General features: G+C 40.3%; 1 protein-coding gene across 3 annotated transcripts; it reads right to left on the bottom strand.

Moving 5' to 3' along the window:
- Positions 1 to 1967: 1967 nt before the first annotated feature.
- LOC104598494 (P53/DNA damage-regulated protein) lies at positions 1968 to 14740 on the bottom strand. 3 transcript variants are annotated; one of them, XM_010260585.3, is made up of 5 exons: positions 14208 to 14740; positions 13968 to 14112; positions 10124 to 10216; positions 9765 to 10032; positions 1968 to 2466 (listed from the first exon to the last, which is right to left on the bottom strand). In XM_010260585.3, the coding sequence occupies exons 3-5, from the start codon at positions 10205 to 10207 to the stop codon at positions 2318 to 2320; spliced, it is 501 nt and encodes a 166-aa protein (XP_010258887.1). In that variant the 5' UTR covers positions 10208 to 10216; positions 13968 to 14112; positions 14208 to 14740; the 3' UTR covers positions 1968 to 2317. The 3 variants fall into 3 exon arrangements, with proteins under 3 accessions (XP_010258887.1, XP_010258889.1, XP_010258890.1); XM_010260587.3 differs by having other exon boundaries at positions 14007 to 14112; positions 14208 to 14738; XM_010260588.3 differs by lacking the exon at positions 13968 to 14112 and having other exon boundaries at positions 14208 to 14348.
- Positions 14741 to 17651: the final 2911 nt, after the last annotated feature.

A 17651-nucleotide genomic window follows, 5' to 3' on the forward strand; every position in this document is an offset into this window, starting at 1 on the left:
ATAAATATAAATATGGTGAAAGATATGGATATCTTAAATAATTGGATATCACACAATAATTTTACTAATGATAAATTGTTACTTATTTAATGTTTTTCTATAAATAAGAACTTTTTTTCTTCAAATGATCAATATATTTTGATTACTTGGTTAATGAGAACGAAATGATTAATTAATAACTTACAGAAAAATATAATTTTCATTTAAAAATATAAGGTCCATCAGAATTTCTAAAAAAAACATAATATGTACTTCAGAATTTTCAATTAGTAGTCACTAAATATTCATATAATTATTTTATTATTTTTTATTTATGTGAATAACAAAAATTAAGAAAAAACATCATTTTGACAAATTGTTGTTGGACCAATGGGTTTAATAAATAAATGATAGAAATCATTTAAGACATAAAATAAATTGTTTTTGTAACTTTCATATTTTTCTTTTTTGGAAAATCCATAAATCTACTAATATCATAAATCTAACCACAAATCACCATAATTTTGCAATTGAAATACCAAAATACATGGATCTACTAAACATACTCTTCTTGACTATGCAATTGGGAGTCTTGGGACTCTCTCCAATGAGCTTAGGAGACAATAATGTAGAATATAGGACATAGGAGACAATGACATGACCAAAAGCTCCAACACATGTTAAAGACTAAAAACACAAATTCCACCAACTCGGACAATGTCATACACTGGGGAAAAAAATAAAGATTCTATCAAATAAAACTCAATTTAACATTTTATCGGCCAATACAATGCCATACATGTGATACTATACAGTATCACATTATATCGGCCAATACAATCTAATACATGCAATATCATGCGGGCACAGATGGAATGCTTGGCACCTTGTCCAATCCACCCATGCCACAGCTCTTGGCTTGGATAGCAATACAGTATTCCCTGTATCAAGCATAACCTATCAATATATTGAACCTTGCCTCTACCATATTCATTATTCAGTAATCAATTTATGAAGAAAATACTTAGGGTTAGATAACAGCTGAAGTGGCTGATAGGTTATGCTTGTTTGTTTGTCTTTTGAATGAGTTTTGGAGGTTGTACACCCCTTAATGGCTGAAGCTGAAATTTGATAGATAAATATACCATTGATGATTATTTTATCCATTAAAAGACAGCAATAAATCTTTCAATTTAGCAACTTCAACTATTATCAAATGACCCCTAAAACTGCTTTTGATTTGATAGAAAATAAGAGAGATATAGAGAATTGAGGAAAGTTTTCAAGGAATTTTGCAAAAATTTCTTAATAAAATTTTGGTGTCTAAATTTAACAACCTGGACCATTAATAGGGCTCTCTGCTGCATGTCACCTTGGTTCATACAAATTCCTTGTAACAGTATTAGTGCTGATTGCTGAATGAATTGTTGAGCCCAGTTTTTTTTTTTTTTTGATAAATGAGAGGAATTGTTGAGCCCAGTCGACAGTCCAATTATCAACCATGGACAGCCAAAGTTAGTAAAATTCCTTAAAAACTTTCCCTCAACTGTTTGTTGAGGCCCATAATATAGTTACTTTCCGATCAAATCAAATATAGCCTATGTCACTCATATTACTTTTAGGGTAAATTTTCAATTAATACATGTACTTTGGGCCTAGTGTCATTTTGATTTCCAAACTTTAAAATGTGACAATTTAGTATCCAAATTTTAAAACATGTCAATCCTGGCATTTGAAAAGATACTACATTTTGCATTGGGTTGCATGCATGGGGTGTTGGGGAAACATTAAAAAGCGTTCTCAGAAGGTATTTCCATACGGTGTTTAATGCACTGTGTTCAAAATTATATAGTAAATTATTGTATAAGTGTTTTTTGTGCTCAACCATCTTATTTTATTCCTGATATCATGATTCAACTTTAAAGCTTGAAACGCAGCAGAAACAAACACCATGTCAGTTTGCAATTTAGATATAGAAGCAAACCAAATATTAAGAATAAATTAGACAAATGTATTAATGGGTAAAACATATAATTGGGTTCTCCACACAAAAGATTTGGATGATCCCTAATCAAACAACAATATATACAATTAAATTCATGGTTCATAAAAATGATGGAAGATGCATTAAAGCAAAAACTATCATATTTCATTTCTGGAATCCCCTGACACACAAGAAAAAGAAAAGCTAAGGTTTGCACAAGAACATGCGTTCCTCTCCCTTCTCCGAGTACAGACTACAGAATGGTAATATACCAATAAAATGTGCAGAAATACTTCAATCTAGAAAAAGAAGGCTACCAGGACCAAGGAGGAACTATCAAATTTTGGTACAGATTTACTTGGATTTATCACTTAGGGTCACTAGAGATCTAAGCACACCTGGACTGATCCTGTCAGCAAGAAGCCCTTTTTCTGAAATCCATAAGGATTTCTCCTTCATGTAGCTCTGTAGTTTCTTCGTGTCATAATCAAGATGTGCTTGATCTGCATTACACCATAAGGGAGAGATCTAAGAAATCCACAATCTATAAATAGCTTAGAGAAAATGCATATAGGTCAAGTTTTCTCTAACTAGGCTTGTGACCTTAACATAACTGTCGGAAAGAAAGTTACTCCCTTTTTTTTTCGGATATTTAAAGAGTAATTGTATATTTGTATTTTTATTCATTAGTAGAAGAGACATGAAACCATATGTATGTATACCCACATCACACCCACCCACCCTCACAGACACACACACATACGAGGGATTGAATCCAGAAATAACAGATTGTAGAGTGTAGACAATCTTCTTCAAATGTTATTTAGTACATTGACCTTTTTTGTTGTTGTTTAATACATTGGCCTTACTAACTTAAGAGTTTCAGAGTCATTTTCCCAGCTATGGCCATAAAAGTCACAGGAGATTTCAGAAAATGTTGCCCTCCCCCTCTTTTTTTTTCTGATCAACAACTAGCAACTTTCATTATATAAAGGAGAAAAAGATACAGAGATACAGATTGTTGCCCCCACATTTCTAAGCAATGTTGTAAGACTTGGACCAGACTGGCTGGTCAGACCGTGAGACCCAGGAACCAAAGACCACTCCAATTTTTCAAATTGGTCAAAATCCGGTGGAACCATTGAAAACCAGCCAGGCTCCAACGATCCAGCTGGTTTTCATGACCCACCCAGGTCACTAAATTGTTACAAACTTGAAAATGATAATGGAAAGATTCTAACTTGAAACCCCTTAATCATGTATACATGCTACCATCAGTCCAAGAGATGCAAGTCAGACCAAGTTAGGTTTTGCTGAATGCAATAGCTTTTCAGTAGGCTGTGGAACCAATAATAACGCTCCACACCAGTTATAAAATACATGGGACCAACAAACATTCAACCCCTCATTATGGGCCCCATGTATTTTATCACTAATGTGGGGCATTATCATTGGTTCCACAGCCTGCTGAGCAGCCAAAGCATTCAGCTAATCCGGATTCCCAAAAACTTTGGGCTGGGTTAGGATTGAGTTGGGTTCAGGTCAGGCTCAAGTTGGGTTCAAGTTTGGGTTGGCCTGACTTCTCAACCTCCTTTTGTCAGATTTAATTATTTCCTCAATTCTAAGGGTTTATGTTAATTCAATATTTAGCATTATATGTGTAAAAGAACATTGTAATCAGGTTTTAGGGGAAAAATTTCCCTTTTGAATTTAAAATTTTTGACATATAATGTACGTGCATACATATATGGATAGATAAAAAGTATATGCATCAATATATACATACATAAAATACTTGCAGCAAAAAAGAAAAAAACATAAAGATGCATGGTTGCATATACAATACATGCATGACACATAATATACACAAGTACTTGCATAAATAAACACATTTATATAATATTTATACATGCAAATATGAAGTTAAGTCGGGTTGGTCAAGGCCTCAACCCTAACAGCTTCAAACCACCTTACAATGAAGCTCATCTATCTGATCGGCTGAAGAGTCGAGGAAGAATATGGTGTCATCAGCAAACTGGAGCAAGGGAATTTGGTCTCTGCCCCCCCCCCCCCCCCCCCCCCCTCACTTTAAACCCTTGAATGAAAGTATGAAACCACCATCTGCAGCCTGATAATTGAGTTTGCTTAGGAATCTCATGCTGACAATACAACTTTTTTAGCTAATCTCCAACCTTAAAGTGAATTTTAATAAAAGTAGTGTTGTGGCTGTTAATATGGAGGAAAAAAAGGACCATAGAATTAGCTGAGAAATGGTGAGTAGAAGCAAGAAGCTTGGTGGGTTAGGACTGGGCAATTTACAAAAGAGGAATGCGGCTTTGCTCGGAAAGTGGCTTTGGAGACTGCCTATGGATAAGGATAAACTTTGGGCTAAGATAGTGGTAGGCATTCATGGGCTTGCAGCTAATGGTTGGGATGTTGGAATACTGACTACTGGGGCTACCAAAGCCTCCCCTTGAAAGTCCATCCATGCTATTCTCCCCTCTTTCCTACCTTTTGTCAAGTATGACCTTTGTTTTGGTAATCTTATAAAATTTTGGGAAAATGTTTGGGTAGGTAACCTCTCCTTGAAAGATAAATTCCCCTTTGTATTTGCCCTATCAAGAAAAGATAAACTTGTATCCTCTTTTCTAGTTCCTTCAAGTTCAAGAAATGGCTTTGATTGGGATCTAAGATTGAGAAGGGGTGTGAGGGATTCGGAACTAAATGATGTTTTCGACTTGCTTCATATCCTTGATGGAGTCTATTTGGACTCTTCAAAACCTGGCAGTCGTATTTGGACCCTTTCCTCCTCTGGTGTCTATTCATGTGCTTCTTTCTTCAAGCCTCTTATTCAACCTTTTAAATCATTGGGGTTACCTTTTCTGATGAAGGAGGTATGGGGCATTCCCATCCTTCCATGAGTTGGAGGTTTTTGTTGGGAAGTCTTCCTGAAAAGAATTAATACTTGTGATTTACTCCAAAGGAAAACAACTAAGTGGTGTTTACCCCTCATTATTAGTGTGTTATGTGTAAGGCTAATGGAGAAACTTGTTTTCACTTATTAACCTCTTGCCCCTTTGTAACTTTTATTTGGAAGTTGTTATTCTCGTAGTTTGGGTGCAGGGGGTCTCCCCCAACTAATGTGCAAAGCTTGTTTGGTTCTACTCTTTTGAAGTGGCTAAAGAAAAGGGGTCAAGTGTTATGGAAATATGTAAGGGCTGCAGTGAGCTGGACCATTTGGGAAGAAAAGAATTCAAGAATGGTTTTAGGCAAGGAAAGAACTAGAGGCTGATAGAAACCATCATGGTGAGAGTGGTTCATTGGGTAAAGTCTATGGAGTTGTTTGCAGATTTATCAACAGGTGGCATCATGGAAAATTGGAAGGAAGTGGCTAGTTCTGATTGTCATAAGTCCAATACAAGCCCTACTTGATCTCCACCAATGATTGATTACATCAAGCTGAACTTTGATGGAGTAATACAGGTAGCCCAGGTCCCTCTAGTATTAGAGGGGTGTTTAGAGATGGTGAAGGCAGAATTATTGGACTATTTTCAGGCCCAATTGGAGTAGGTGACTCCTTAAGGGCTGAGGTTATGGCTGTTAGAGGGACTACAAAAGGCAAAGGACATGAACGTAAGAAAACTAAGGTGATTCAAAGCTAGTAGTGAAGTGGTTGCAAAAGGAAGAAAAGGGATTCTGGGTTTTTAGTGCACAATCTTGAGCTTTCTTAGAGGGTGATGTGTGTCAGTACGGCACTCAAGCCGGTCATGGTTTCCCTGGGAACTAATCATGTGTCTGACACCCTTAGAGCAACCTCTGTAGTCGCGCTCTATGCTCCTGATTCGGTCTCATGAAGTCTGATTAATAGGGTTTGATATGCCTCATGAGGTGAAACTAGTCTAACCTCGTAGGGCTTAGTTCACAAGGTTGAACTAATATAGCCTCCCAAGACTTGATTCACAAGGTGGAACTAGTCTAGCCTCATGAGGCTTGACTCACGAGGTTGAACTAGTCTAGACTCGTGATGCTTGATTCACAAGGTCAAACTAGTCTAGCCTTGTGAGGCTTGACCCGCAAGGTCAAATTAGTCTAGCCTCACGATGTGGTTCACAAGGTCGAATTGATATGCCCTCATGAGGCTTGATTCACGAGGTCAAGCTGGTCTAGCCTCATGAGGTTTAATTACCACTCTTATGAGGTTTTGTAAGGCTCTCTCCGACCTCGCAAGGTTGCATTCTTCTGCATCTTGATGCACCACTAGGCATCAGTTCTGCTATTTTATCATGAATCTCGTTGTACATGTTGATGAGGTTTTACCTTTTTTACTATTAAACATATATCGATTGTCTCACGACTAACACTTTTGTTGTTGGTCTTGGGAAGTGGCTCCCACTTCAAAACCAACAACTTCATTCTGTGGTTGTGAACCATCTAAATCCTCCATTAATCTCCCGCTCTCTAAGTTGCATCCTCCCATTTTCCCCCACCAGCTTCTTCCATGTGCCTAACATTAAAAGTATTTTTTCCCCTTCCAAAATTACATTTTTGCCCTTAGAACACACCCCTCCATCATCTTCCTCTTTCGAATGACCCTCCAACTTCCCCTATTCACCAAAGCAACAGACCTAAAGCTCCAAACCAGACATCTCTTTCTCCCATCTTTCTTCTCTATCGTCAAAGCTTGCCCTGAAGTAGGTGTTATCCTCTCCTTCTACATAAATCCTCTGGTTATATTTCTCACCTGCAAAAACCAAGACCAAGGCATTTGGAATGTCAGAGGTCACCTCAGTCTCCATAAGAATCCTTGCAGCATCAACTTTCTCCCAATTCATGTTTCTTTCGTCGACACTCAAAAATTTACCACAGGAATCCCCAATCACCATGAAAGTGTCAAGGTTCCACACATGTAGAGAAATTCCCAAGACGTCAATCCACGTTGCTCTCCTTCCGCCATCTTAAATAAGTCCTACCGCTGGGAGCCACCAACTTAAAAGTATGTCATAGATAAACAGAAACAGACCCCCATTAAACCTTCTTACTCCTGACACTCTTTTTTTAAGATAAATAAAGAAAAAAATTATTGCTAAAAGGAAAAAACATTACATCATAACTAGGTGACAAGATGTCACCGCCACCAGATTACAGTAACGCAAGACCACAAAAAAGCAACAAAAAAAAAACATTTCAGTATCAAAACAGATAGCAGCATTCCTTTTAAGATTTCAGAGAAGTCCAAAAATCAGTACTGAAGTCATTTTTCCGCAGTCTTTGAAACTCTGGAAGCAAAAGCACCCAACCAATAACTGTCGAACTAATAGCTGCTACCTTCTCCTCCATACTTTTCTTTTTCTCCTCAAAGATCCCTCTATTTCTTTGCTTCCATATTTCCCAGAAAACAGCAAAGGGAATATATGTCCAAAGGATCTTAACTTTAACTCCACCTCGGATTCTTGGCCAACAACTAAAATTTTCAGTCGGATCTGCCAGAGGGCTTCTGTCCACCTTGAATAACTTGAAGAAATAGGACCAAACTGGATATGAAAAGCTGCTATGAAGCAAAATGTGAGACACATCTTCCTCATCAGCACAACACAGCACGCATCTACTTGGAAACTGCAGACCTCTGAATTTTAGGTTATCCTGGGTTAGAATGCAACCTCTCACAATTAACCAAGCTTCAGCCCTAGGTGGGACAGGCTTACCCCAAACACCCCTAACTGGATCAGCCTCCACCTGATTTCTGATCAGTTCCGAGTACATTGACTTGACTGTAAACTTCCCATCCTTACACTCTTTCCATAAACTGACATCTGTAACTGAGGGATTGATCTCCAAAAAGGGGTCCTCTGAGATTTGATCTCCAGACCACAGCATCATTTACTACTACGTAGCAAACTGAAATTGACACTCCTTTCTTACTCAGATTATATAACCTTGGGCATAATTCAGAAAATTTCCCCACCCCTGACCAGTCATCTTCCCAAAACCTTATACTCAACCCACTTCCTACTTTCCAAGTATAGAAAGGGATAATCAAAGGGTTAAAACTCATGATACCTTTCCATACAACAACTCCAAACGAGTGTCTCACCTCCTTTGAATTCCACCCAAAGTTCATCACCCCATACTTACAAGTCACCACTCTCCTCCAAAGATCCTCCCTCTCTCTTCCAAACCTCCAAACCCACTTCCCAAATAAAGCTTTGTTGAAGATTCCAACCCTTTTCACTCCTAAACCCCCATCTTTTTTGGATCTATAAACCAACTCCCACTTAACCAAGTGTAACTTCTTTCTCTCAACCCTAGCATTCCACAGAAATTCTCTTTCTAACCTTTCAATCTCTCCCACCACTGCAGCAGGAGCTTTAAGTAAAGATAAATAGTAAACCAGCAGGGAGCTTCACCAATGTTAAGGAGGTATTTCCTGACAGTCTTTTTTCTGCCCCATTCAAACTCAACCCAAGCTGCCACTTTCTCCTCCTCCAGCTCCACACCAACAAACCTTCCAACCAAACTTGCTCTTAAGATCTTCATCCTCTCGTTGAGCCTCCCAGCTTGATTAATGAGCAGTTAAGAGTGGTTTAGCATGGTTAAATGGTGGTTTTGACTTTTGGGGGGGTTTCTAATTTTGTGAATTTTATAAATGAATTTTTACAAAGTTTTGTGGATCGCTAGGGGTTATGCATGAGATTCAATAAAGAAAATGGTTGAAGTTGAAATTCAACTAGGAGGGAATTTTCCTATCCATTGGTTGAAATTTTTTTCTTGCTCATTAAGAAAAACAAGGATTTATAGAAATACCACTCTTTCTAGATATTTCCAAAAAGGGTAATCTCTGTGCAGTCCTATATATTCCTTGCACATGAACTGCACAATCAGCATTGAGGGGGAAGTGGCCAGTTCCAGCAAACTATCTCCCCCAGATTTAATGTGTTGAGTTGTGTTGTGGGGTTGGATTTCTCATCTGATATCTAGATCATGAGTTATTTCAAGGAGTATTTGACAGAGTGTGTTTGACATAGGATGTAGGGGTTGATTATAGGTTTGGTTTCCTTCTTTTCATTTTAGAGTTTTGTAGGGATGATTTGTTATTGAAGTGGAGTAGGATCATGTATTCTGGTGCCCAGTCATATGGCTCCCAAAATCATCTAAAAGGAGTATTCTTTAAGTTAACGGCCAAATGGTAAAAATCAAGTAGGGTCTGATCACATCCCTAGAGTCTCCATGTCTATATTTTCAGAATGGCATAATTCAAGCCAAATAGGATTGACAGTAAATTTTCTTTTATTTTTTTGATAAAAAAAGGTATTGTATTACTCATATCAAAAAACAAAAGGTTACAACCCCCTGCACAACAAGGCACTGTGCAGTGCTCATGTCCCTTCAATTAATTTGATAATTATTAGCATTCAATTTATATAGTAAAAAGGTAATAAAAATATTTAAAGTAGGTTAACAAAGTATCAAATAAGATTTGTAATGTAAGAAGTCCTTTTATGAGAATTTGTAACATAAGTTGGCAGACAACAAAAATAAAAAATAAAATTTCAGCTATGTAAGGGCCGTTCCCCAATGTTGGTCCCAACTATTCGGGGTCTTAGGAGGAGGCATTTTTTTGGACAAAGTGACCACTCTCAAACTCAAACCACATTCTCATGCTTGTTAGCCTAAGATTTTCCCATTGAACCAAGCAACAGCCCATAGTTCAGCTACATAAAAACAAATAATTTTGAAAATAGTAGCTTAGTTATTTAAACAGTGAACCTAAAATTCCTTTAAGTGATAAAATGCCAAAAGATACCTTTCTCCAAGATGGTATGAGCTGCATGAAATGGAATCCGTGCAAAGACATCTGTCCCTGGGAACATCATCCAAGTACGCTCCGTCGCATCATGGTTACCACATGTGGTGCATACCTCCTTCACCAATGGCCTTGACTGTAGTCCCTCAATCTCCCTCATTATTGATTCAAAAGGAGATGGAACACTGGTTTTGGTAGTTCGAGCTCTCTTACGAAGTGCTGTTAGTGCTTCTCTGTTTCCATTCCTCACTCTATCATTCTCAACTAGCTGCAATTTCCATGCCAAAATACTTAAGGACAAGACAATCAATTGGTATGCAAACAAGGATTTATATTTATAACGCAATATTTTGCTAAACCTGGTGTCGGGCCAAAAGAAGATTTTCAGCTTCAATCTCAACCTCAGTTAACTTCTGTTGTAGTTGCTTCATATCATCATCCATTTTAACCGTCTGTATAATAAAAATAAAGAACATAAGAACAGATGTGTCATATGTAAGCAGCAAAGGAAGATACATGTCATTTATTCATTCAATGTCATGCAGCATTGTTTGTTTGGCCTTTCTTTTCTGCATTATTTAAGGTGTTGTCAGTGTGAAAGTGTGTCCAGTTCAACCAAAGGAGATCATCACTAAATGGACAAGATTGACAAGCAGCAGGAAAGCTAAAACATTTTTAACAAATCATTCTTTTTGCAGTCTGTTGGGGATTTGGAGAGAATGGAACAAATGGATTTTTGAAGAAGGCAAGAGATGAGGTCAAGTTAATGGTGGATATTGCGTCATCATTTGTTGTGTGGGTTTTTGCTCATTCTGAATTTCAAAATATGAACAGATTTGATTTTGGGGAGAAGTTGTGGGAGACATCAGAGTTCTATAGTCAGTAGCTAAAACAGTGTGTCCAGTTCAACCAAAGGAGACCTTCACTAAATGGACAAGATTGACAGACAGGCAGCAGAAAAGCTAAAACATTTTTAACACAATTCTTTTTGCAGTCTGTTGGGGATTTGGAGAGAATGGAAGAAGTGGACTTTTGAAGAAGGCAAGAGATGAGATTAACTTAGTGGTCGATATTGGGTCATCAATTGTTGTGTGGGTCCTTGCTCATTCTGAATTTAAAAATATGAACAGATTTGATTTTGGAGAGAAGTTGTGGGAGACATTAGAGTTCTATAGTCAGTAGCTCTTTGTTTGTGCTCTGTTGTTTGTTGTCCCTTTTTTCTGGTGCTTGGGAATCTTTTGATATATCGACACTTATTTGTATCCATTTTCTTTTTTTTCACTGTCAATAATATAATAAAAATGTGGAACTTGAATGAACAGAGAAAAGAATAATCTTTTCTGTAAAATAAAGTGTTGAAAATCAAGATTTGATTAAAGAGATCTTAGGCCAACACAAGCATTATCATCTGCACACAGAGAGAGAGTAACAAATGATATTTTCCACAAAGTACTTCATAAGCTTTTTTTTTTTTGAGATAAGGTAAAGTATATTTGTATTAAATAAAAGGTCCTTGTACAATGAGAAACTGTACAAAATACATCCAGAAGGACCTCAAAAAAGTATAATCAAAAGTATCTTCTTTAAAATCAGTATGTATAGACATCCAACTCCTAATAGCCTCTACAGTCAAATTGATGACATCGGCTTCTGTAGCATTTTTGTGCTCAAAAATCCTTTTGTTCATTTCTGACCACACAGCTCACAGAACTGCCAAAGAGATGGAGGACCAGCAGATTTTCCCTTTATTAGTTAACCCAAGTAGATGCCACTCCTCCAACAGAGCTCTAACTGAGACTGGCATGCACCAATTTAGATTCAGGGATTTCAAAAAGTGATTCCACACTGCTGTGCTGAACTTGCAGTGTATGAAAAGATGCCTAGAGGACTCCACCTCCATATTGCATAGGCAGCACACTAAATCTGAAATATTAAAGCCTTTTTTTTCAGTAACTTCTCTTTGGACAGACACCTCTCCAAAGCTGTCACCCAAACAAAAAACTTGACTTTTGATGGGGCCATATTCCCTCAAATGGCCTGACTGGGGAAAGGGAGTTCATTCTTCCCCTATAGAAAATTGTAAAAGGGTTTGTAGAAGGATTTGACTGTGAAAATTCCTGACTTATTCCATTTTCAAATTCTTGTATCCTGCATCCGAAGATTTAGCTACTGGTTTTGTAACAAAGCAAGGAGGTCTGCTATCTGCTGAAGCTCTCAATCATTAAACCAGCAGTCTACTTTCATTCATCATGAAGGAATCAGCCACTAAGGCTTCTGTTTTTGTTGCCACATTGTACAATGCAGGGAATAACACTTTTAGAGTGCTATCACCAATCCAATTATCTAACCAGAATCTGATTCTTCTTCCGTCTCCAACTCTAAAGCTGATGCATATATTGAACTGCCTGGAAGCTCTACAGATTCCTTTCCACACACCACAACCGTAAGTCAAGGAGGGCAAACCAGCATCCCACCCATTTGTTCCTTAAGCCATATTTCTCCTCTATGACCTCCCTCCAAAGCTTGTTTTGCTCAGTTGAAAATCTCCACAGCCAGCTGCCCAACAAGGCTAAGTTGAAAAACTTTATAAGTCTTATTTCCAAACCTCCTTGTGACTGGGGCTGAACAGTGAATACTAGTGCAAGGTTCCTCATTTCGGCTCAATTTTTTGGGGTAAAAGTTGTTAAGTGGCCAGGACCCCTCGGCCCATGACAAGTAAACACGAGCACCTCGCCAAACAGGAAGGGCATAACATCCTTGGCCAAGCACGCCTCGATAATGTTGGCCGCCCAAAGGACAGTCCCCAGGGCACCCCTATAAAAGTCAGCCAGGTCGGCCAACGTATACCCTTCGCCCCGAGCACCTCAGCGGCATAAGGCCAGCTTGACCCCTCGCCTCGAGCACCTCGGCGGCATAGGGCCAACTCAGCCCTTCGCCCCAAGCACCTCGATGGCATCAAGCCAACTCGGCCCTTCGCCCCATACACCTCAGCGACTACCAACCACCTCGGCTCCACAACACTTAGCGCGGTAAGCCAGGAATACAATGACCGCCTCGGTGGTTCACCTCGGCCTCGCCTAGTTGATCCTCGAAAGGTCAAAGCCGAGTGTGAATGTTGGAAAACGGGCTCACTTGCCACTTGGGCTGGAAATGGAGTCACCACCCATCAAGTAAATGAAGGGGAGGTGATAGGACCTCCGAGATTTACATCAAGAAGCACTTTTGATTTATTAGTAACTCCATTGCCTGAGGTACTGGCTAACCAATGACTTGGATGGGAGAGGGAAGGGGTTAGGCACCCCTCTCCCGGGTCCAATAGGTGGGGCCCACATGAAAAACCCAAACAAGCATAAACACAAAAAAGCAATTCTTCAATCAGATAAATAACAAGAACAATCAATAACCAACATAGGAAAAACCACACCACAATATTTTTTATATATTTGTTTATTTATTTTTTATTTGAATGTTCTTGTATTTTTATTTTATGATGTTATTTTTATTATTTTATTTTTTTTATTTTTCATGTTTGTATGATTTTTATATTTTATTATTATTTATTTTTCCTTTTTTTCGTTATTACCATTTCTACTGAATTATTCTCCCTTGCAAACGCATCCTATCAGTTAAGCTAACATACCCGGACTTTGATTACAGCTGTTATCATAAATCTTCACTTTTATTGTATTTTTTGTCGCAACTTTTATTATTATTTTTTAGTACTATCCCTTTTTTTTTGTTTCAACTCTGGTTTGTTTTCTTGCAACCGATACCCCTCTTCGTTCTAACTTAAGAATCCTATCCACTCCCTTATCTGCTACCCCATCTCTTCCCTTATTCTCTCTTTTTATTTATTTATTTTTTTCGGATGTAGGATCTATTTACTTACAAATTATTATTTATTTCTTCTTTTTTTATTACTATAACAAGAAATCTTTGTGGGAGGAATCGAGCCAGTCGTCTTCTCCAACTTCGGCATCAAAGATATTGAAGAATAAAAGAAAGGGAAAGGGGGGGTCTCCGGTCTTGAACTCTAGAGACCGGATTCAACGTTTGTTCAGTCTGAACTCAGGTAAAATGAAGAGAAAAACAAAACCAATAGCCTGCATGGGTCAAACCTCAGCTATACTAATCGAGCATTGAATTTAACATTGTCTTGAATATAAGGAATAAAAGAAAAGAAAACGGAAATTAAGAACTTACTGCTAAACAAACGGATGCTTCGTTATTGGAGAAATTTACCAATGAAAGAAATCAGCAACAGAGAAAGTTAAACGAAACAAGATGATTAAAACGCTGATCCATCCACAAGATGGCAAAGGATGATGCGGAGGATGACTCTGTAGAGCTTCATTGTCGTCCCCAAAACCAGCAGAGAAATGGAGTAAATACGACAATAAAAAGAAATAAAGAACGAAGAATCGCAAGTAAAACGGGATTTACCTGAGTTGAGATGTTGGCCAGAATTCAAATGATGCAACAGGGAGTATCGTGGTCTGATTCGATCTGCTATTGTGTATCCTCTAGTCTGAGAATGAAACGGAACAGAAGATTAGGTAGGTGAAAGCTAGAGGAGCTGAGTCAGAATGGGGAAGGATGCCTTGCTGCTGCAACTGATTCGAGCTGTTCAGTCGCCGCCTCTCTGTTTTCGTCGAAGAAGGAAGACGATGAACTGTAACTTTCTCACTTTGCACGATTTCGGTCGATGAGAGCAAGGGAGCAAGGAGCAAGAGAGAGGAGCACAGAGAATAATGAAATGGAAGAGAAAGGCCGGCGGGGAGGGAATCACCGCTGATTCACCGCATCTGTCGAGGGGTGGAAGACGATGAACAGTTCTTGTCTGATTTATTTCATTGGAAAGAGAGAATGAGAGAGATGAAGAGTGAATGGCCGGGAGCGGGAGATATTGCCGCCGCTGGTTGTCTTCGTTCGAACGGGGAAGAAGAAAAGACCCTCCCTCCAGTTCTCCGGACTAGGGCGAATGAAGAGCTTCGGTTGAATTTACATGGGACGCAGGGGCATTTTCATAATTTTTGGGAATCCGAGGGGCCTTTTAATAATTTCGTAAAAGTCTGGTCGAATCGGGTCAATTGATGGTCAACCCGGGGTTCTGGATGGATGGCTGAGATTTTGGTTCAAAATGGAGGGCTGAGATGGGTTTGACCATAGAGACTGGGTTTGTGTGTGTGGGCTAGCAAAATTTGGCCCAAATGGAATCTTTTTGGATGAAGGGGTAAATGAAGGTATTTTTGGCTGAAATTTTATAGGATGGGGTTTTCAGACATTTTGAGTTGGTTGGTGGGATCAGATTGGCCTAACTGGGCCTGAATTGGGCAAATCTAGAAATGGCTCAATTCAGTTAATCAAGGGGCTCGAAATGGAATCTTTATGCGATGAAGTGGCAAACAAATGAAGCTTTGGGTGAAATTTCACAGGGTAGGGTTTTTAGGCAATTTGAGGTGATTGGAAAGGTTTGATTGGTTTAAATGTGTTCGGACCAAGTGGATACAGGTTATGGGTGTAAGAAGGGTCGATATGGAATCTTTGTTTGATAGACGGGTGAACGAAGGAATCTTGAGTTCAAATTTCATGGGTAGGTATTTTGGGAGGTTTTGGGCCTAATGGTTGGGTGTCGATTGAGGGCCATCGGATAGGTATTGGGTAGGTTTAACAATGGATCTGGGGGGTTTGGTGGTGAAAGTTGGGGTTTTTGGGGTTTTGGGCGTTTAGGAAGGATCAGAAGGGTCTGATCGGAGGTTCGGGGTGAATTGGAGGTTTAAGAGACCGACTGAGCAAAAATCAGGTGTTGACACCAGGAGAGCTAATGGCAACCCCCTTCCCCGACAAGGAGATGGGCCCAAACCAGCTCGGCCTCGGCCAATGCCCTCTAACTTCCTAAAGCAAGCAGCCAAGTAACAAGCCACTTCGAGCAACAAATTTTACTACTTGTGACCTCTCAAAAGGAGGGAGCATAGACCACTCGGTAAAAAAAATACAAAAAGAAAAGAGACGTGCGATGGCACAAGATATGCAAAAAAGTGCATTTTCATTAAACGTTCAATGTTCAGCAGATTACAAAAACTTCGACCTTGAACAGGGAGGTCAAACCCCTTTACAAAAACATGTATAGGCAAAAAACAAAAAGTGAAGCACTCAAGGAGCTCAGGCATGTGGGGCATCGCCCTAGCTAGGGGGCAGCTGGGTCCTCGACAACAATAACGTCAACAGGATTCTCATAAGTGCCCTTGAGAAGAAGGGTGTTAGGGAGCACCTCCAAGTCATCCACTTGAAACTCAGGGACCAACTTCAACAGTGCCTTCTTGGTATCTTCGATCCCCTCAAAGTAGGCCTCGGCCGCATGGTCTGCCAGGCACTTTTGGTATTCCAACGTCCGCTTCCAAGCAAGGATGGCACCTTGAAAATTGGCCTCGGCCTCGGCCTCCGCAACACGCTTGTTGGCCTCCAACGTGACCCCGTCGAGACGAACTCACTCCATGTCTATTTTCTCCAACTTTCCTGAAGATGAATAATGTGGGCCTACTCTGCCTTCAGGTCATCCTCAAGTATCTACTGAAGTTGCCTCTCGTCCATCAAGGCCTTAAGGGTGTCATCTCGGTTACTCTCCACCGAAGCAACCCGCACCGATAGCTGCTCGTTCTTCTCATCGGCTCGGTCTACACAGTCAAGGAGGAGGGTGACCTGATTTCCCAGGCCAACATAATGACGGCAAACCTGTAGTGAACACCTACTACAGTCAAGCAAATGAAAGCAGGCTAGGAGAAAAAAAAGTCAGGAGTAGTTAAAGCTTACCTCAACCAAGAAGTCCATCCCCTGATCCCGAACAAGGAGGGGTCTGTTTGCATCATGCCAAGACGATCCCCCTAGGGGATCATCCCCTTCACCAGAGCTCGGCCAACCCCATCAGTATCGATGGAGACACCCTCACCCTCGCAAACATTCCACTTCGGCCAAAATACCCATACGAGGTGTTGCCCCTCTTCGAAGCAATAGGGGCGTCCCTCCTTCTTTCGCCACCTTCGGCAGGACGGTCCTTATACGCCAGCTTCTTTGTCGGGGGTGCACTCGGTCGGCCTCTTCCTCCCCACCTCCTTTGACCAACCTCCATCTACCGGCCTCTTTCCTCTGTCGCCCCCTCCACTAGTGGGGGCCTATGGTTGAGATGTTCTCTCGGCGGTTGCGACACCTCTCTCTACACAAGCACGCGCCCTCAATTCTTTGGCAAGCCTCCTCGGCGTCTGCCCCAATGGCCCCTCTCTTGGAGCCTTCTTCTTCGCCAAAGCACTCTCCAGTAGCATGCATTTAGCATCCAACGGCATCTCTGCAAGAAGAAGCAAGAAATCAGTACCAAGGGGAGCTCAGCCTCTAATAGGGGCTTGGCCCGGAGCGTTCCCAACACAAGGAGATGGGTTAACACAATGGCTTCATCGACCCGAAGCGTCGACTTAGGCTTCTTGGCAGGCAAGTAGATCTCCCCCCAGCTCGAATTGAAAGACCAACCCTCAGGACAGGAGATGAAGAAGAATTTACTCTTCCAATTGTTGATAGATGACGGGTTGTCTACAAGTCGGCCTCTCCGAGGATGGAAGTAATACATGCCACCCTCGGTAATGTGTGCCCTTGAAGCAAAAAGGGCGTGGAACACCTTCAGCACCAGGTCCACGCCCCGAAGCCGAGCCACTACCAACATAGCTATAATAGTCCTAAGGGCATTTGGGGCTAACTGGCTAAGAGTGACCCTGTACCACTTCAGCAGCTCGGGGATCAACGGATGGAGGGGGAACTTGAGGTCAAACTCAAGGAAGTTCTGATAAACACATATCTCCCCCTCCTCCAGCGACCACGGCCAGTCACCAACATCTAGGACCC

This window comes from Nelumbo nucifera, chromosome 6 (genome assembly GCF_055504915.1).
Source record: "Nelumbo nucifera cultivar China Antique chromosome 6, China Antique-T2T, whole genome shotgun sequence".
Lineage (NCBI taxonomy): Eukaryota > Viridiplantae > Streptophyta > Magnoliopsida > Proteales > Nelumbonaceae > Nelumbo > Nelumbo nucifera.

Excerpts from the sequence above, each read along its gene's own strand:
- LOC104598494 (XM_010260585.3), bottom strand. The coding sequence starts at position 10,207 with ATGGATGATGATATGAAGCAACTACAACAGAAGTTAACTGAGGTTGAG. Across the intron at positions 10,033-10,123 it reads TTCTTTTGGCCCGACACCAG|CTAGTTGAGAATGATAGAGT; the intron begins GTTTAGCAAAAT and ends TGGAAATTGCAG. Across the intron at positions 2,467-9,764 it reads TCATACCATCTTGGAGAAAG|ATCAAGCACATCTTGATTAT; the intron begins GTATCTTTTGGC and ends GGTGTAATGCAG.